The sequence below is a fragment of the Megalobrama amblycephala genome, linkage group LG5, assembly GCF_018812025.1.
Source record: "Megalobrama amblycephala isolate DHTTF-2021 linkage group LG5, ASM1881202v1, whole genome shotgun sequence".
Lineage (NCBI taxonomy): Eukaryota > Metazoa > Chordata > Actinopteri > Cypriniformes > Xenocyprididae > Megalobrama > Megalobrama amblycephala.
Genome location: NC_063048.1, coordinates 713536 through 734466, shown reverse-complemented (window position 1 = coordinate 734466; position 20931 = coordinate 713536). Strand labels below are relative to the sequence as shown.

Sequence of the window (20931 nt, the reverse complement as noted above, 5' to 3'; positions counted from 1 at the left end):
ACACACACACACACACACACACACACCAGCACTGAGAAAAGAGTGGGAAAATCTCCCCTAACAAAAATACCAAGATAACTATTAATAGCATACCTTACAACTTCTGATTAAATGTATTATTATTATTATTCTGAGGCTGAAATTGTAGCTTCTAATAAAGGTGCTTCTAATTTAATAATAACAGCTCCAAACGTTTTACAAAACACACATTGATCTCTGCACCACTTCATGTTATACTGATAAATATCTAATGAATTGAACTTACACTGGAAAGTTTTCCTCTACATCTCACATGAGTTCCTGAACATGATGAATACACCACCATATCAAAAATAACAATGTATAGTGAGATGTTTACAAAATATACAACTCATTACTTTCACAAATAGCTAACTGCAATGGCATTTCAAAAATATGTTGAGGCATGAATGTGTTGCTGACATATATAACAAATACGTCATGAAAAGAATATTTTTTAATTTATATTTATATTTTGACATATCATATTTTTGTTTATTTAAATGCAGATGTAACTCCAGAAACAGTGCAGTGTGTACGTGCCCGCTGGTCCCCGAACCCGTTCATACAGACAGTATTGGAGCCAGTACTGTAAAGACATGATGGAGATTTCTGTAGTCACATCATTACTTCAACAGGCGGCGATAAGTGACTTTCTTTATGAGCGAGTCATTGAATCATTCGCTCACGCTATTCGTTAAAAAACAATGAAACTTTCCTGTGTGTTAATCGGAGAGGACTGTTTTTTCATCCCGTTTGAAGTCCACATATTCCCTATTTACTTTGTTAGTGCATTACTAGTCTTGTGGTGAAAATGAATCCATGCAAATTAATAAGACAAAACATTTTATGCAATTTAAGAAGATGATTCAAAATGATTAAACAACAACCTCCTCTATTGTTTTCAGTTTCGCTAGGTTACTTTTTAATACTTAAAGTTGTACATTTTACTTTCACTCATGTTTTTTGAACAGATATGTGTTTTTGAGTAAAATGCTTGTTTAATTGAAATTTATTATTAATATTCAAGTCTAGTTTTCAGTAATGGTTAAACTTCTAGGACTGCATATTTAGCCTTTATTTAAACAAAAAAGGAGATGATCTAATAATTAATTGTCATTATTCTGTGTAATCAGGATGCATTTGCCTTGTTGGACTCTTGCTGCACCCTCTAGCTTCAAGAGCTGGTATTGACAGGATTTACCTTTGTCGTAATCTCATTTACACTCTGATCAGCTCAATGACAAACTGCCGAGGCAGAAAAGCATCATGAAATCATCCATGCACCATGATTTAATGTTAGAATGGGGTTCCTTTTGGTTTATCTCACTACGGCTCATGGGAATGGCATTAGTGATTAATTTCAGACATGATCCTGTGATAAAGGCATGGGGTGAAGGAACATTTTAGCCACAGAGAAACTACATTTCTGTCAATTTACATACAAAATATGTTTGTTTGGGGTTTTTTTCTCAATATAATGTTTTTAATCAGAGGACCTTTTTCAGTTTCGTTGAAATGACAATCACACATTAACACTAAACATTAAAAATAATGTTGAAATTTTTAAAGGTAAATACATGTTTTCATGCAATGACATTGTTCACACTGCATAAACCAGCATATGCAGAGAATCATCAGAGAAGCACGCTAGCATTAGAAATCATAACACACATCACAGCTTCATAACACTAGTCATATCACAGCAAGACTGTGGGTTTTATTCAATGACATCCAGGGTGGTATACAAATGTTTCCCCACAATGCTCTGCAGGCTATGTAGTCTACACTATAGCGTAATTACTTAATTTTCCAGTGTATGAGGACGGTACAAAGAGATTGGTGGTTTCCGAAGAATTCGTGTATGGACGTAGTAAGGTATGGGTCTTTGAAAAATGACGATCCAAAAGTGATATGATGAAATGACACACAATTAAATCCACATGTTAACATAAAACGATGATTTATACCAATATTTTACAAATTGCTGAATCAAATTGGAAGGCATTTTTAATGTGAAACCACAGTGTAAATAGAGAATTACTGTGTTAAAGAAAATAAAGTGGACTTTAAAAAAGGTAGGGCTTGGGAACAGGCAAATTACTGGCCCTGGTTTATTAGGCTTAGGACTTAAAAAAAAAAAAAAAAAAAAACATATTGCATATTGTGAAAGGGCCCAAAAAGGCATTAGAGAAACATCTATTTTTTTTCTCTTTAATAGAGGAGTTACTTGTGTAATGTTTAGAGTATAGGACGAGGAAACAATAATTCAAGGTGAAGTCATTCAAAGTCATTTTGAAAATCAATGCAGAAGGCAAAGCTTGATCTAGTCATTTTTCTAAACCGATTACCTGGAATGGGATATTTTTGGATATAATCTTTGTAACTATACAGGGCACCAATACCCATGTTGGCGCAATCTATACTCTAACCACCAGGGTTCAAAAGAGAGCGTTTCCATGACTATTTCAAAAACACTGACCTTGCATGTACAGTCTCCCGCAGTGATTTTACATTTGATTAGATAATCCTAGATAATGTAGTCTGACCATGTGTTCAGGCATTAATCAACTACAGTGTGATTTTACTTTGCTAAATCACAGTGTCATTGTCACAGTTCCACAACCACAACTAACTTCACATTTCAAATACGGACAGCTAAGTATTCTAGTACCAAGGCTTTGTTTTGACCCATGTCCCTTTTTCAACCATAATAATCTGCAGTTTTGTCCATCTTTCATTGCATTGAAACCAAACATTTACAGGGTGAACTCAAGTACAGCATCAACATCAGTATTGGCATATTTTACATTGATTCACTCCTTGGCCTAAAACACCCCCAGCAGGAGCACACAGTGTGTAATCATTACAAATACGTTTCCACATCCACGTAGTTTTCTTCGCTTTTTTGTAACAGGTCTCTGCAATTAATAATATTCCCAATAACGTGCCACAACGTTGGGTCACCAGGTCGATTTTTGTCTTTCAGAGTTGTCGGCTGAGCTTCTGGGCTTGCCTCTCCTTTGCGTCGAAAGCGTACTTGGTGTCCTGCAACTGTTCGATGATTTCTTTAGCCTCCTTCATGTCCTGCGCCAGCTGGTTGTACTTCTCGGCGAGCTCCTGGTTCTCCCGACGGAGCTCCACTACTAGCTGGCTCAGCTCCTCACTCTGCCGGCCGCAGTGCAGCTTCAGCTGCTCCATCTCCACGAGGGTCACCTCCATGCGCTTCACCAGACCTTCTAGTTTTTCCTTCGACATGGTTGTGAGTAGAAGGTGCAGGACTAAGTTGCAGAGTGTAAGAGTGGCTGTGTCCTTGGTGCCTGCGATGTGACTCGGGATACGTGTCCCAACTAATCACTTATGGCCTAATCCTTCAGCGCCGGCTTGTCTTGCGTGTCATAGGACACTCCCTCACACTTCTGGTAATCCCCTTAGAGGAGCTATCCTTAGCCACATCTCCTGTAGTCTTGGTGGTCTAAGTGCTCAAGACTCACCTCAAGAGATTAGAATGTCTTACACCCTTGCATGGCCTCAAGTAAGCCAGCTTAATACCTTACCGGGAAATCAATGGACAGGCTATCAAAACAATGAGTGATCAAATTTAGCTCTGCTTCCTCACACTGGCATAAATAAATTTCTTTTAAAGATCAAACTGAATTGAACCAACTACAAGATTGATGTAAGGTATTCTGGGTGGTTGCTCATTGGCTCAAACTCAAAAGAGTACATCCCTCATTCTCTGTGATGTTCTAGCATCTCATTTCATATTTTCAGATGCTTGAAATTATTTACATTGCCTTCAAGGTATACTGTACATCTCATCAATGCATTCCATGGGAATCAAGCCCACAACCCTGCTGTTGCTAGAACCATGTGTGGCAAGCAGGACAAGCGATGACAGTGAAGGTTTTGTTTACTTTTGTTTTCTGTTTGTTTATTTTATATGATTAAAGTTATTGTTGAACATTCACAAGGGGCGATGGGGATGTGTAACAAGCAGGACAAGGCTGAGGGCAGTGAGAACGGCATGAAGCCGATGGCATGATTGATAATGAGTGCCACCTGCGCGCTGCACCGGTCTCGTATCTCACAGAGGAGCCCTGAAGCATAAAAGGAGGAGCAACAGCAGTGAAGGGCGAGAGAGGACCAGGCCTGGGGCCTGTTTCATAAAACAAGTTTACCAAATAATACAGGTTTATTTCAGTAAGTCTGATTTATTGTCAGTTGATTTGGTTCAAAATAATCAGACTAACTGAAATAAGCCTAGCTTATTTGATAAACTTGTTTTATGAAACAGTCCCCTGAAATATTTTACGCTATGTTTTATGTTTTTGTTTATGTGTGTGTGTCAGTCATCCATGAGGGACTGCCACATTTACTTTTGTTTTGTGTTTGTTTTATATGATTAAAGTTATTGTTGAAAGTTTGCCGGTTCCCAACTCCTTCTTCCCTGGGCCAACTTCCAGCAGTTTAGCTCTAGTCCCAATTAAACCCAGATGAACCAGCTAATCAAATGAAGTGACATGTAAAGGCCAATACTTGGAACCCATTCTTGGAATTTGTCCACTGCATTTAACCTATCCAAATTAGTGCACAGGAGCAATGGGCAGCAATTTTGCTGTGGCACCAGGAATGACTTGGGTGCCTAGGTGCCTTTCTGCCAATACTGAGAATCGAACCTGCAACTTTCGGGTTACCAGTCTAACTCTCAAACCACAACTGCCCCAAAGTCTTCAGGATCTTCCAGGCAGATGTGTTTGAGCTAAACTCTGCAGGAAAAAGGCCCTCCTGAAGCCGGATTGGACACGCCTGACCAACAGAAACATGTTTGGCTTAGATCAGGGCTCTTCAACTCCAACCCTGGAGGAGCATCCTTCTGAGTTTAGCTCTAACCCCAACTAAACACACCTGATCAATCAAGATGTTAAGAACTAGCAAATTACAGACAGATGGGTTAAATTGAGATTAGTACACAAGTCTGCCAGACGCTGGCCCTCCAGGACTGGATTTGAAGAGCCCTGGCTTAGGTCCTTCATTCATTGCAAATCAGCCATTTTATTGTCCACCAGGGAAAACTCACAAGTCTGAGAGCAATTTGAGGTATCACATATGCTTCAGTGTTTCTGCTTAAAACATGAGTTACAATAGCATCAGTGACGTGTCAGTACCTGATGTGTTTTTGTAAAAATAATCTCTGTTGATTTGATGAACAAGATAATTGTCGACTTCAGGTGAAGGCTGAGGTGGAACGTGAAGGCTCAGCTTGATGCAAATCACCAAGGTCCAATCACAAAGGAGAGTGCATGCCATGCCAAGCGGTTCCCAGGGAAACTACTACTACCTCCAGAGTTTCAGGCAACATGCCAGTTCCAAAGGGTCAGGGACTCGGTAAAGGGGACAACAGTCCTACAATATTCTGGAATTTCTGAAATGTTCCCACCATTTTCAGGCCCTTCGGCATCAGGGAGACTGAACAAAAGGTCAAAAACAATGAGCCCCACAGTGATACACAATCACATGAGATTAGTCACACACACAATGTCCTCAATATTGGAGAGTTCAGATAAACCTTACATCAGAACTACTACAGGTAAACAAATGTGTTAGGTAACATTGGGTTAAATACTCTTTCATGCACCATTGTACTGAATTGATGGTAACAAATTAATATAAAAACATAGAAGTGGTTCACAAGTTTGTCCTGCAAACGTCTTCTAAAAGCAGTATGCTCTTCGGTCAACAAAAGGCGTTGCAGGAATACTATATTTTCTTTTGGTGGCCTTGCACTAGAAATTCATAGTCACTTTTTTGACTGCCTCCAAATGTGATGTGAATGATTGGATCACAAAACTGTTTGAACAGCCCATTTACATGATATTTACTGTATACTCAGAGGCCGCTTTTCCACTGTCGGGCCAGTGCGAGCCAGGGTTAACAACGTGTCGGGCAGGGTCAATAGCCTCGGACCTCCAGCACCAATATCAAGTTGCGTTTCCACTGTCGGGCCAGTAAAACCCACCCTTAAATGATTAGTTCACTTCAGAATTAAAATTTCCCAGAAAATGACCAATCGTTTCTCTAGATAACACTCTTATTCCTCATCTGGGATCATGTAGAGCTCTTTGAACATTTGGACCTTCAACCCATTGAACCCTGTTGAAGTCCACTATATGGAGAAAAATCCTGTAATGTTCTTTTCGACCGAAGAAAGAAAGACATGAACATCTTGGATGACATGGGGGTGAGTAAATTATCAGGGAATTTTAATTCAGAAGTGAACTAATCCTTGACCTCACCATTTCACCAGCTGACTGAAAACTAGCTAGACAGAAGTAAACATATGATCTTTACTTAAAAACTTAAGATACCAGCATCTAGTGTTTTACAATAAAAAAAGGTTACAGTAACAGTAATTTCCATTTCACATAAAAAACAACATATTAGTCCGGTACGGGAGACCGATACAAAATAAATATACGATTGAAAATTGTTTTAAATGTCTTAAATGTTGAGGTTATCTGGTAACCTGGTATAACGTGGGATATTAGCAGTGGTGTTTGTTCATGTTCATGACCCATCCTCAAGGCCCAGTTGGCCAGCTTGGGACCTTTTAGAGGTATTCGGCAGGCCAATAACCCCTGGCCGTTGGCCTGAGGAAGCTCCGATGAGGCCTGATCAAGCCCCGGGAAGTGACAGTGGAAAAACGGCTAGTGTGTAATCAGGGCTGAAGAAAAATCAACACCACTTCAATTCTAAAACTCTTTCGACAGAAAATAATGCAGGAGTCTGAAATTTGCTCACAAGAGCAACCCCTTTATTTGTGAATCTTTCAATTTAGTTACAAAACATTTGCATTTTCTTGAAATGACAAAAGGTGTGGGTAATATGAAAGTAAAAGTCATTCATAAACCGTTTTGCTGGTAAATAAAAAAAAAAAAAAAGAAGAGAAACAAAACAAAAACACTGAAAACAAACAGCTCCTGAAATGTTGTCCAAACATGAAGGAAATTTAAGAGAAAGTTTATACATTCCAAAATTATGCTCCCAGACTTTCTAGGAGATCAAAACAGTAGCTTGGATCAGCACTTGATTTAATGCTAGAGTTAACCAGAACATATGATATCATCTGAAATGGTCGAACGGACTCTGTTGGTGTTAAAGAAAACTCAAAGCATCACAGGCACCCTCAGAAGACCAACAAAAGCCATCAATACCTACCTGTGTGCGTGCAGCCATATCATTCAGAGAGCTTTGGGTTAATGCTTGCTATATCGCAGCTGGAATTAACATAATGCCTACAGAGTGAATCCGAGATCGGGAGGACAAAGCAAGCTCTGGTCCCATTCCATACAACAGAGTTGATCAAACTCCGAATTAAGTCTTAACCACTGTCATCCACTTACGGTAATGCATTCATACATGTAAGGTGACTTTAGATGGCCTCTGCGTTTTCTCCCAACAAACAAATGTTCGGAACAAACCGAAATAATTATATATCAGGATCAGATGAGTCACTGGAGAGGCACTGTAATTAATAAAGAGTCATTCAATGCCAAAAACAGCAAATCCAGTCATGTGTCCAGAGGAAGAGGAAAGGTGTGCTAGTTTACAGGGATCACGTTCCCCGAAAGAAGGGTTCTGGGAATTAGCTGTGAGTGGAGTGCATGAGAAGTGACCTCTCTAAATGTAGAACTGATGAACAGCCAGCTGATCCATGAACGGCCGCACCAGGTTATCGGTGGCAAAGTAAAAGACCAGGCCGAAGGTAATGGAGATGGGGAGAGCTGGAAGGGCCTTTTTGAAGATCGCCAGGAGGAGAAGAGTTAGACATAAACCCTGAGGGAAAAACAAACTAAATCAGACTACTGGAAATGCGAATACAAAAGTGAGTAGGTCATTTGCATCCTGGATTAAATAATACTCCAACATCATTTGCTTTAAATTATCTAATGCTATTACATTGTTAAACTTATTGTGAACGATTCATCTGTGCATGTTATTGCACAGAAAAAAGCATCAAAATATAATAAGCAGCTCCACCTCTAAAATGACTTTATTTTTCAGATGCTTTCACTACTTTTCACAATCTAATCAATTCTCCTGGATAAAATCAAGTCCAATGTTTCTCCTCACTTCACACTCAGATGGGTTCATGTTGAGGGCATTTTCAGATCTGTAGATTGTAACAATTTTAATCCCTGTTTTGGAACAGGAAGCTCTCACAAGGCCAAAATATGTTAATGGGTCAATGACATGGCGTGCACATTTTTGTGTGTCCAAGCACATTATTTCCTTTTAAAATATTTTAATAAGTTCATGACATGCATCACTTTATTCTATAAAACCTATTTAGTTTGAATTCATTTTTAGTACATTTAAATAATACATATTAATTTATGTTTTGTTATCATAAACTCCCAAAATGTCAGGTTGTGCAACTGTCTGGACAAATGAACTGTTTAATAAAATGAAAAACTAATATTACCTAGTTTGTTAATATTCCTAATGGCATCATTTTAGGTTTGAAACCTTTCATATAAACAAATTTCATAAATATCAGTAGTTTTAAAGCTGTTGAGATGATTGAAAAACAGCTATTTGAATGTCAGGGTGGAACAACTGAACTGATGTTGATGGTCCACTGAAGTGGTTCACTTGCAATCTGTCCCAGAGTTCATATTCAAGAGGGCCTAGACAAATTAGATTTTTTTTGTTGTGTATCCTAGTGCGATTACCATGTTCATACATATGCCTAAACAAAATGAACTAAGGGAAAAAATGGGTCCAAAACAAACACTCCAAACAAGCCAGGTGTGAAAACGCCTTTAAGTGTGTAAATAATAATTTTTGGGGCCAGTGTACATGACTAGAGAAGACCTGAAATATGCCTTATTCAGTGAGTTTTCTGAGGGATACTCACGATAAGAATCGCCACAAAGCAGGCCAGCGTCGTGTTCCAGTCACCGCTGGCTGTAGCTGAAGCTTTACCCACCAGCATACTGTAGAAGATGAAATCTCCCAACCCCAGCTTCACTCCCCCTGAAACACACACACACACGTCAGAAAGTGCACAAAATCCTGCTCAAGACGGCTACAACAGGCAGTGAGGGTTTTGTTTGCAGTTAATATTATGCAACTTCAAATGATTTTCTAAAAACATCCGAAATAATAGGCAACGCAATTTAAACAATGTTTAATTTTTCATATCACATATCTCATTACAAGCACAGATATACATTTGACCCATGCTGGCAAAATGATTCAGAATGCGCACAGGATAATTTTGAGCTACAGGCAAAATAAGTCAAAAATGTCGATTTTGGTCGGATTTGAGATTTTCACAAATATTAGTTCATTAAGCCCTCGTCTAGTGATCCCAGTGCATCAAATAGCAATTAAACATCTAAAAGTATCTTTATTTGTATGTTTTCTGAGAGGAGTACCTTTCCTTTGACCATGAAAAATGCTGTTTTTCTCTGATCACTTCTGCACTCACACTTCCCTCAGCAACTTCTTCATTTAGTCCAAGTTTGGTATCGTTTTAAAGCGCAACATTCCAACTTTGTGAATGTTCATATGTTCATAGTGAATTTTAAACCAATGAAATGAGATTTTCAAACTCATGCTGATGTAAACAAATCTATCTTACTGACAGATCCGAAGCGCGCGCACAAAGACGCCTCAGATCCTGATATACACATACACACAGAATTACAGTACTTCAAAATATTGAAGTAAAATATTAGAAAAAAAGTTGAATATATATATATATATTTCTATAGATATGGGTTATGATGAGGTGTTTTGGAACCTTCACTAAACTTTAACTCGATTTTTCTCAAAATTGACTTTCAGACTCCATCGACTTCAAACAGGTGTAGCTCAGATTCCAACAAACCATTCAACATTTTGAAGGTTTTTAATAGAGAATTTGTAATAATAATTTTTGTAAATGTGCTCATTGTGACTCATTTTGTCAGCACGGGTCACATATAGTAAACAGATACATACTAGGCCTTGATTCTGTAATCCTATCATCAGCTTTATTGATTCCACAGTCTAATCTGTCCCTCACAGTTTCATAATGAACCCAAAAGATTTTTAACCTCTCATTATAACATAAAAGATCACTCACGGTGTATTTTGTGCCATCACTTTGGCAATCGAACTAAAACGAAAGTGTGATATGGCCTAGAGCGCTTATCAAATCAAAAGGCTGAATCATACGGTCTGATGCGTTTCAAAGCGAAACACAAAGTTTACTCTCATGAATCAGTGTTTTCAGCATCTCAGTTTGCAGTAAATGTCAAGTGTGTGTCTCTGCATGTCGGAGAAATTAGTGTGCCAAAGCTCTTCGCAATTGGTCGCAGAAGCTGTCTCTTAGCCTGTGACCCCAAGCAGACATTGCTAATTTTACTTACAGCACACAGTAAACATGACTCAGACACTGGGTTCTCAGCGCTGGTAAAATAAGAGTCTGATCAAATGTAATCGATCATTAAAATAACCAAATATCGGCTGATATATGGATTGGGCATTATTTTACAGCAGTGTTGTTCAGCAGTGAGCACTAGAGCATTAGCTGTGGTGTGAAGACACACACATGCTGTCAGGTCCAGTTCACACCGGACATTAACACGAACCTCAGATGTGTTTCCTCTGAATTCAGGACTATATCCATCTCTTGCTATACAAGCATGTCACTGCATGTTGATCAAACACTTGAATCAGAACTACATTTGAATGTCATCTAGGGGTGTGTGATACTGACAAAATGATATCTCCATATTGTGTGTGTTTTTGTGCTGGTGTTTTGACTGGTTTAAGCCTGTTGTTGACAGCTGACTCCATGACTCATATTCTACATATTCTGTGCAGCGAGTTAATAATTTAAAAAAATGAAGTGATACTTCAAATAAGAATCTATAATAGATCGATAGATGAGTCATTCATTCAACTGATTCATTCAAACGATTCATTCAAGAACAAAGCAAAGATCAATGTAAAGTCAATATCACATTTTCAGTCATGCTGATATTCAGGAAAACCTCACACTTGCTCATGTGATATTGAGTAACTATATCATATAGAAACATCGCACACCCCTACGTTTTGATCAGAAAGCTCATGGTCATGTGACCCTGCTGATACTCACTCTCTTCTTCGTCGTCCACAGGTGGCGGCCGTGCGGAGGGCATCTCCTGGATCTCTCGTCTGCTATCCTCAGTGGACTGCATCGGGCCGAGCTGGTGCTGCTGATGATCCACCCATGCTGGCGTGAAACCCCCATCATCCTCCGGCTGAGCTGTGGGCGCCACCGCAACTACAGGAGACAGAGAGACGCCACAGGGTTCATACGGACTGTGAGTTTAACTATTAATTTGTAGTTTGAGTTTAATACTTTTATTCAGCAAGCGTACATGAAACTGATAATCATAAATGTTTCTTGAGCAGCAAATCATCATATCAGAATGATTTCTGAAGGATCATGTGACACTGAAGACTGGAGTAATGATGCTGAAAATTCAGCTTTGATCACAGGAATAAATTATATTTTACTATATATTCACAATAATATTTCACTGTTTTTACTGTATTTTTGATCAAATAAATGCAGTGTTGGTGAGCAGAAGAGGCTCTTTCAAAACCACTAAAACAAAATAAGTTTTGAACAGTAGAATACAGTATATTTAATCAAAGAGCTCATCTTTTTAAGTCATAGATCTGAAATGAACATTTCTTCTGTCAAGCAAACAGTGTCCTCCTCCGAACACTCACCCTGGTTCTCCTGTTGAGGAACCGGATGGCTGGAATTATTCCTGGTCTCCGCAGTGTCCGCCATATTGAACAGCCACACCATGGTTGCTGACGAATCAAACGAGCGCACGAGTAAATGAGACAGTAACAACTAAAAACACTGATTTGACACAGGCTGAGAAGAAGAGGTTATCTTACAGGAGTAGATGAGAGCTGGGAAAATGGGTTCGTTCCTCTCTTGAGCCGTTTCCACCAGGATACGCAGAGGTCCTTTAGGGCACAACACTGCCAGCAGATCTACAGAAGTGAAGAAGACATGATTGAGTGTTAATTCACACCACAGGGTCAAGTCTTAGGAGCTCACAAAAAAACAATACAATAGTTCATATCTAAAAATTCTGACTTTTTTCTCAAAATTGTGATATAAACTTGCAATTACAAGAAAAAAAGTCTGAATTGTGAGACATGAAGTCCCAATTAAAAAGATAAGTTGCTATTACCCTTTTTTATTCTGTGGCAGAAACAAGTCTCCATAAATACCTGACATGACCTAAATATTATTTTATTCATGATTAAAATAATCAATATCAAAAATTGGCATTAATAACGGCATCAGTTGTGGACACACTCAAGCTCTTATGATCTCCATTTTGAGTCATTTCAGTGAACTGAGACCGGATCATTGCTGCAATCAGATCAGTCCAATTAGCGAATCACGGGTGTTGATTTTTTCAGATTGAAATAATTAGAAATTATATGTTTTTATGAAATGAGGTGTTAAAAAGTAAGATATTATGTTTTGGAATGTACAGAAGTAAGTTTCCCCAAATAATTTAATAAAGTAGGGCTGGGCGATATGGCCAAAGATTTTATCACAATATTTTTTTTCATATCATATGATATTAATATTTATCACGATATTCATTTACCATTAATGGGCAGAAATGCTTTCCACAGATCTGTTAGACTCTGAGAATGAATGCACACATGTAAACTTGTTTGTTCACAATTAAACTCCACAGAGTAGATGCTTTTTAAATCAGAGCCCCATTAAATCCTTTTTATTTTTCTCTAAATTCTGTGTTTTCCATTTCATTTTTTGGGGGATTCTGTGTTTTATGATTTAACACAAATTTATATAAACTTTAAAAATGTAATCCAGTGAAAATATAACAATTAATTTACAACAAAACTTTGCATTTTTATGATTTGTCAAATTTACTGTATAAATTTAAAACACGGATGAAAAATTATCTTGGTTGTATGATATTTTTTAGAAATAATATTATTATTATTGCTTTGAGAAGTACAGTTTAGTATACAGTAGTGATATCTTTCTGTCAATTAATTGAAGTTAAAATGTTTTGTTGTGAAGATCTTTCAGTTTCAGTGTGAATTTGACAGTAGTTTTCCTCAAATTAAAGCTCATGAAGAGACTCTCAAGCATCTCTAGAGATGAAGTTCACGTGTTCATATATAGAGACGGCAGACGATGAAAACACTGCGAGTGTCACATGATGTGTGTGTATCAGACGAAACCGTGCCGTTCATTCACACAGAGAAATCACTTACTAGCGGCATCCACTTATTTCTGCCGTGTGATTAATCCATTATATCAAGTAAAAACATCCAGAGCTCATCATCATTTTCGACATAAATTTTATCACGATCTTGATGTGATATCGTCTATCACCCAGCCCTACGGATATGTGCAGATGCTTGGAAAAAAGTAAGTAAAACTACAGTATATAACTGTAAATATGAACTCAAACAGAAGCTGTCCTCAGTGACTGACCGTAGACAGATATAGAAGCGAGGATGAGCCAGGCGGTCCACTCGGGGAGGTACTTGATGAAGACCAGAGCCATGAGAGCGCTGATCATGATCAGATACGCCTGCTGGAGCCGCAGCGGACCCTTCCAGTGGATGCAGATCATTCCCACCACACCGAAGTTCCAGATGATCAAGGCTAGCGTGAAGTAGTCCATGGCCACGTTGTACGTCTTGAACACCTCCCTGGTGTGAAGAAACACAGTGCATCTGTCATCAGAACCAACGCTTTCACGCCACAAGATGGGCTTGATCATTGTTACTACATTTGTACTGCACTTTCCTTCAATACTGTCAATAATGATAATAATACTCTTCCCACCACAGGTCCAGGGTTATTATACTTAAATAATACAAAAAACATTTCTGTTACTTGCAATAAAATTAACATTAAATGAAATAAATGATTATTTCTGCTAGTTGCTCTGTTAATTACAGCCCTAAAGCAGCAACACTCACCCCAAATAAATGAAGGAGAAGAAGAAGAGCAGGAGAAGGTTGGAGAAGAACAGCCAGGCTTGAATCACCTGCAAGAAAACACAAAAACAAATGGTGAACGCGCTCAAGACCAGCTGATGTGAAGCGTCACACAGACACGGGAGCGGACGGACCTTGTAGCATCTGTACTTGTAGAGCACCACCAGCACCAGCGTCATGACCACGATCACACTGATCATGATGGTGGCGTTCAGCATGGAGTTCAGGGCGCGCTGACCCACCGTCTCTGTGTCCTCGCGGAACGGAGTGTAGATCCTGCACACACACACACACACACACACACACACACACACACACACACACACACACACACACACACACACACGTCACTCTCAAACCTGTCCAATACACCTGACAGACTTCACAATAGCAAAAAACCTAAACCTAGCAAAAAAAACAGGTTTAACTTCAGATTAAAGTTGTGTTACACACACACACACACACACACACAGGATATGGCATAACAGGAATAATACTGTTAAAGGGTTAGTTCACCCAAAAATAAATTTTCTGTCATTAATTACTCTCCCTCATGTCGTTCCACACCCGTAAGAGCTTCGTTCATCTTCAGAACACAAATTAAGATATTTTTGATGAAATCCGAGAGGTATATGACTCATAGACAGCAATATAATCAACATTTTCAAGGTCCAGAAAGGTACTAAAGACATCGTTAAAACAGTCATGTGACTGCAGTGGTTCAATCTTAATGTTATGAAGAGACGAGAATACTTTTTGTGCGCAAAAACAAAACAAAAATAACCACTTTATTCAACAATCTCTTCTCTTTCCTCTCATTATCTTACGCAGGTGACGCAGTGAAGCTTCCGTGTTTACGTCTGAATGCCGGCTCATTATTGGCCAAAGCTGATCATGTGATCAGCACAACGCATGCGTGTGATGCTGACGCAGGAGCCGGCCAATAATGAGTCGGCGTTCTGACGATGAACCTGGAAGCGCTGGACGTAAACAACGTATGAAAATGACACAGAAGAGATTGTTGAATAAAGTTATTTTTGTTTTGTTTTTGTGCACAAAACCATATTCTCGTCTCTTCATAACATTAAGGTTGATCCACTGCAGTCACATGACTGTTTTAACAATGTCTTTAGTTCCTTTCTGGACCTTGAAAGTGTTGATTATAGATATTGAGTCATATACCTCTCGGATTTCATCAAAAATATCTTAATTTGTGTTCTGAAGAATGAAGAATGAATGAAAGTCTTATGGGTGTGGAACGACATGAGGGAGAGTAATTAATGACAGAAATTACAGTTTTGCATGAACTAACCCTTTAAATTGTACCAAAATATTATTTGCATTTATTAACTATAGTATGCATTTACATTTATGCTGATTTAAATGCTAGTATGTGTCAGCATGTTATTCATACTGATAATAAATCTAGTGATAATCACTATTGATAACTCAAAAATAAATAAATAATTGCTTAATTATAAAAAAACATTAATTATGCTAAATATTACAATGCAAAAAGTGTTTTTGGTTCATAAAGAAAGATCTCAACTGATGAGATAAAATTATCACACTGAGTAAAATCTAATGGTTATGAGAAACGTAGATTTACAGTAATGAGGGGTCATTAGCGCTGCCTGGAGGACAGTCACTGTAACTGCATCGCTGGACACACTGACCTGCTTCAAATGATTCTTCTCTCATACACACTGATGATTTAAACTACTGCACACATGATGACTGTACGGGGCAACAGACTGAAATATGGTGTGTGGGAAATGGATACAAAATGGTGCCAGAGCAACTGGATCATTTCAGAACAAACAGTTGGATCTGAAGAACATATGAATGATGGTGTTTACTGTGTAAAAAAGCTCTGATCTTCTGAAGATGAGGCTCAGCCCCTCCTTCAGTGCAGATACGGGAGTGTTATTCAGACATTTCATCATCAGACAGATAAAAACATTAAGTCAGATGTTTAATATTTGGTGTTTCCTCCAGCAGGAGTTCTTCTCTATATCAGTGTCAGTGTTTCTGAACTTTTTCTTCACAATATTCCTCATTTGAATAATTCATGCGCAGAATAAAGGGGCGGGGCCTGGTTGAGTTAGTTGAAACTGGCGGTTATGGTAAGGGGCGGGACATTTCCCAAACACCAATCACAACACACTGCTCCAGCCGACCAATCAGAGCACATTGTGCTTTTCAGAAGGAGGGGCTTCATAGAGACAGGAAGTAAACAGAGCGTTACTGACAGACTGGGAAGAGAGGAGCTGAACAATGGAGAATATGAGGAAAATAATCAACATTCAATCTAGTAGAGCACAAAAACAACATCAAGAGTGTAATATGAAGATCTGATTCCAGAGATGATACTCACAGCTGCTGCCCGTCCTTTTGCGTGTAGAAGCTGACGGATTTGATCGTCGCCACCACCACCACCATACACAGCGTGACGGGGATAAACAGCATGATCACATGTTTAGCTCCATATTTGAGAGTCAGTTCCTCGTCCTCGTCTTCCTCGGCGTCTGTGACCACCTGTGGGGGTCGTGCGGTGGGCGGCTGTCCGTTGAGCTCCACCTCGTTCCGGCCGGGAGCCGCCGTGCTGCCCGTCTCGGTGTGCCGGTTGATCTCCGCTCCGTCATGTGACTGCAGAGAGAGAGAGAACAGAACGTGTGGCTTCATTCACAAAAGTGTGTCGGTGAGATGGTTCATAAAGAGTCTGCGTTAATTTGATCAAAAATACAGTAAAACAGTGAAATATTATTCCAGTGTAAATCAGCTGTTTTCTATGTGAATATATAGTAAAGTGTAATTTATTCCTGAATTTTCAGCATCATTACTCCAGTCTTCAGTGTCACATGATCCTTCAGAAATCATTCTGATATGATGATTTGATGCTCAAGAAACATTTATGATTATTATCAGTGTTGAAAACAGTTCATATTTTTGTGTAAATTATGATCCATTTTATTTTTCAGGATACTTTAATGAATATAAAAGTTCAAAAGAACAGCATTTATTTGAAATATAAATCTTTTGTATCATAAATCAGTCTTCTTTTTCTGTGACAACAAGAACTCTGAACCTTCAAATACAATAAAACAATATTAGATGATAAAATGTATGAAGTAAACAAATGATTCAAACTGATTACAGTGCAAAAGAACAACTATAAAGAATCAATCAGTCTAGAACATGTTTTTGTGTAAACAAATGTTGAACACCGCAGCTCTAGAAAGTGCCTCCAACAAACGTCTTTCAAAGATGTCAAGCCATGAATGAACGTGTGGAAAGAAAGGACATTAACATCAAGAAAAGGAACAATGTTATCTGTGGACTCCTTTCATCACGTGAGCGCCGCCTCGTCCCGGAGAGAGTGCCAGAGTTTCCAGCTGTGATTACTGGAGTCAGATAAGACGAGCGACGCCCGCAGCTACAAACACTGATGAATACCTCCGTGTCACATGGGTGCGGTGCGCTCTTACACAACCTCTCTGAACACTCCTCTTCCCATCTACGGCCTTATCATGAGGAAACGCTCTCGATGCGCCAGCGCGATGGTCAAAGGGCCGTTTCTCCACTCTAATGAACCGACACTGACCCTTACATCTCAAGATCTGATCTCTTACTCTGTGAGGTTTTCAGCTGATGAATGAACAAAACTTCACTAAACATTATTAATCCAATAATCACAATAAGATTGGTTGCTTTTGGTTTGAAAAGGTCTCAACTTTCATATTCTGTCAGACAAAATTCAAACAATAACATCCATATTCCCATTTTATGTGTTTTTATGACAGCCAGTTTAAATATTTACTTTTTAAAAATCAAACTGGATTAAAAACATGACTGTGTCATTAAAAAGTTATTATTGGGTCATTGACGAATAAGGTTTGTAAAAGTGTAAAAACATAATGGAGATATAATTCATTTTGAAGTTTCATTAAATGGTTTTTATAATCAATTAACACTGATTTTGTCATTTTTTACAAGATGGACAAAATTTGTCTCAAAAAAGTCATTCAGTTTAACCAAAATTTCAGTTTTACCGAATGACGATATTTTCAAACAATGATAACAAGCTGATATCTAACAAAAGGACAATCAAACATTTTATATTTAATACAAGTTTTTAAAATATCACATCATTTTCCATGTTTTATAGCGGTTGCACCGAATGACCTGATGTTTCGGGACATGCGTATGATCAAGAGAAAACATGAATTCATCAAATAGTTAAGAGAGAGTTAGTTACTTTGCTTCATGACCATGTGATCCTGTGCAGGTGTCTGAATGATGTCACATCCTGTCACATGATATTGACCGCATGACTCGATCCAAAATGGTCCCTTTATATCGGTTACTCCGAATGACATCAATGAAATTAATTTTTCCGGACATTCTTTCTCATAACAAAGCAACGACTTCTACACATAATTTTAATATCATTTTGCACTATGTTGATATATGATGTTATAAAATCATGCCAGAATAAAAAATATATACATTTATTACATTTTAAGATATTTTAATCACAAATGAACGGTTGGACAGTTAAACGAACGACCTTTTGACACTTCAAAATCTTTAAAATACCTTTATATGAAGCAAAATATAATTAAAACCTTTTGGATTCAATAAAAGAGATCTAGTTGTGCTACCTTACATAGTTTGGATGTCATATATTTGTTTTTTATTATTATTAAGGCCTTTGTCACTGACCCTATTATAAGAACTACATTATGTGAAATGTAAGTGTTTGAATACACCAGCTGTTAATTTTAAACTTTAATATTACAGTAATGTAGTTTACAGCTTTAGCTGAGAGATTTCCACCTGTACTCCACATCTGCTGTACCTGATATATTCAATCAATCAATTAAATTGAGATTGAAACTGAATCGAACTGAAATTAAATTGAGTCATGAGATTGGTGTCCTACTAATAAATATTAAAAAGAACTAATCTACATATAACATTTACTTCTCCAATCCCTAAAATACATAATAATATGTGAGTATGTGAGTATATATTATATATATTACAGTACAGTCCAAAAGTTTGGAACCACTAAGATTTTTAATGTTTTTAAAAGAAGTTTCGTCTGCTCACCAAGGCTACATTTATTTAATTAAAAATACAGTAAAAAACTGTAATATTGTGAAATATTATTACAATTTAAAATAACTGTGTACTATTTAAATATATTTGACAAAGTAATTTATTCCTGTGATCAAAGCTGAATTTTCAGCATCGTTACTCCAGTCTTCAGTGTCACATGATCCTTCAGAAATCATTCTAATATGATGATTTGCTGCTCAATAAACATTTATGATTATTTTCAATGTTGAAAACAGTTGTGTACTTTTTTTTTCAGGATTCCTTGATGAATAGAAAGTTCAAAAGAACAGCATTTATCTGAAATACAAAGCTTCTGTAGCATTATACACTACCGTTCAAAAGTTTGGGGTCAGTAAGAATTTTTATTTTTATTTTTTTGAAAAGAAATTAAAGAAATGAATACTTTTATTCAGCAAGGATGCATTAAATCAATCAAAAGTGGCAGTAAAGACATTTATAATGTTACAAAAGATTAGATTTCAGATAAACACTGTTCTTTTGAACTTTCTATTCATCAAATAATCCTGAAAAAAAATATTGTACACGAATATTTTGTACAATTGTGCACATTAAATGTTTCTTGAGCAGCAGATCAGCATATTAGAATGATTTCTGAAGGATCATGTGACACTGAAGACTGGAGTAATGATGCTGAAAATTCAGCTTTGATCACAGGAATAAATTACTTTGTCAAATATATTCAAATAGAAAACAGTTATTTTAAATTGTAATAATATTTCACAATATTACTGTTTTTACTGTATTTTTAATTAAATAAATGTAGCCTTGGTGAGCAGACGAAACTTCTTTTAAAAACATTAAAAATCTTAGTGGTTCCAAACTTTTGGACTGTACTGATATATATATATATATATATATATACACACAGACTTTACGTTAGATGAGATTAATGGATTTGACATTTGAAACAATGCCATAATCAAAGATGAAGCTGGATAATCAGACTTACCACATTATTGACGGGATTTTCCACATGATCAGCCATGGATGCAGTGAAGAGACCCAGAGATCATAGAAACAGCTCACCTCTGCACTGACACACAATAACAACATCATCATAATGTGAAGATGATAACTGAGGTGAATGAACATCTCACTGATTATCACCCTGATGACTCACTGTTTCAGATGGACATATTATTCAGCTTTAATAAATATAACATCAATATATATATATCTCAGGACCACCCTGTTATTCACACAACACAAGAGCACACAGAATCAGTTGTGTGTGTCTCGGGCTGTTATCAGGGGTTTGATTGAACCACACAGTTTCCTCAGATGTCACTCTGCGGACACACGGTTTCCTCTTCAGATGGAGGAACACAGATCAGACTGAAGAAGAAGGTTTGAAACATGATCGAGCAGCGCTTAATGTCATAATGTTAGCTCGAGGCTAGCTAGCGCTTCTGATAGCTCGATTCTCTGCTGTTGAGCCGATAAATCACACTAATAAGGTCTAAGATAACACTTCACAACTACAAGAAAACAGCCCTACAGTCATACACCACTTTATGGAAAATTAACAAACGGAACTGTTGAAATAACATGATTTCTAGATGAATGTCTGACAAACCTGGAGTCTGAATTCACTCTGATAAAAGCCCGACACTGTGAAGCGAGACACGACCCGACAGAGGCGAAACTGTGAGGCTTTCAAAATAAGAGTCTCGTTCCGCACACGTTATTAAAGGGTTAGTTCAC

General features: G+C 37.7%; 1 protein-coding gene across 2 annotated transcripts; it reads right to left on the bottom strand.

Annotated features, from left to right (window-relative positions):
- Window positions 1–6810: 6810 nt before the first annotated feature.
- On the bottom strand, window positions 6811–20931 carry psen1 (presenilin 1). 2 transcript variants are annotated; one of them, XM_048190331.1, is made up of 11 exons: window positions 20804–20931; window positions 20177–20255; window positions 16460–16731; window positions 14217–14358; window positions 14065–14132; window positions 13571–13791; window positions 11974–12072; window positions 11797–11883; window positions 11174–11341; window positions 8939–9057; window positions 6811–7854 (listed from the first exon to the last, which is right to left on the bottom strand). In XM_048190331.1, the coding sequence occupies exons 2-11, from the start codon at window positions 20210–20212 to the stop codon at window positions 7699–7701; spliced, it is 1368 nt and encodes a 455-aa protein (XP_048046288.1). In that variant the 5' UTR covers window positions 20213–20255; window positions 20804–20931; the 3' UTR covers window positions 6811–7698. The 2 variants fall into 2 exon arrangements, with proteins under 2 accessions (XP_048046288.1, XP_048046289.1); XM_048190332.1 differs by having other exon boundaries at window positions 20177–20260; window positions 20804–20887.

Coding starts and splice junctions, on each gene's coding strand:
- psen1 (XM_048190331.1), bottom strand. CDS start 20,212: ATGGCTGATCATGTGGAAAATCCCGTCAATAATGTG. Junction 12,073..13,570: donor CGCTTCTATATCTGTCTACG/GTCAGTCACTGA, acceptor TCACTTCTGTAG/ATCTGCTGGCAGTGTTGTGC. Junction 11,884..11,973: donor CCCAGCTCTCATCTACTCCT/GTAAGATAACCT, acceptor TTGATTCGTCAG/CAACCATGGTGTGGCTGTTC.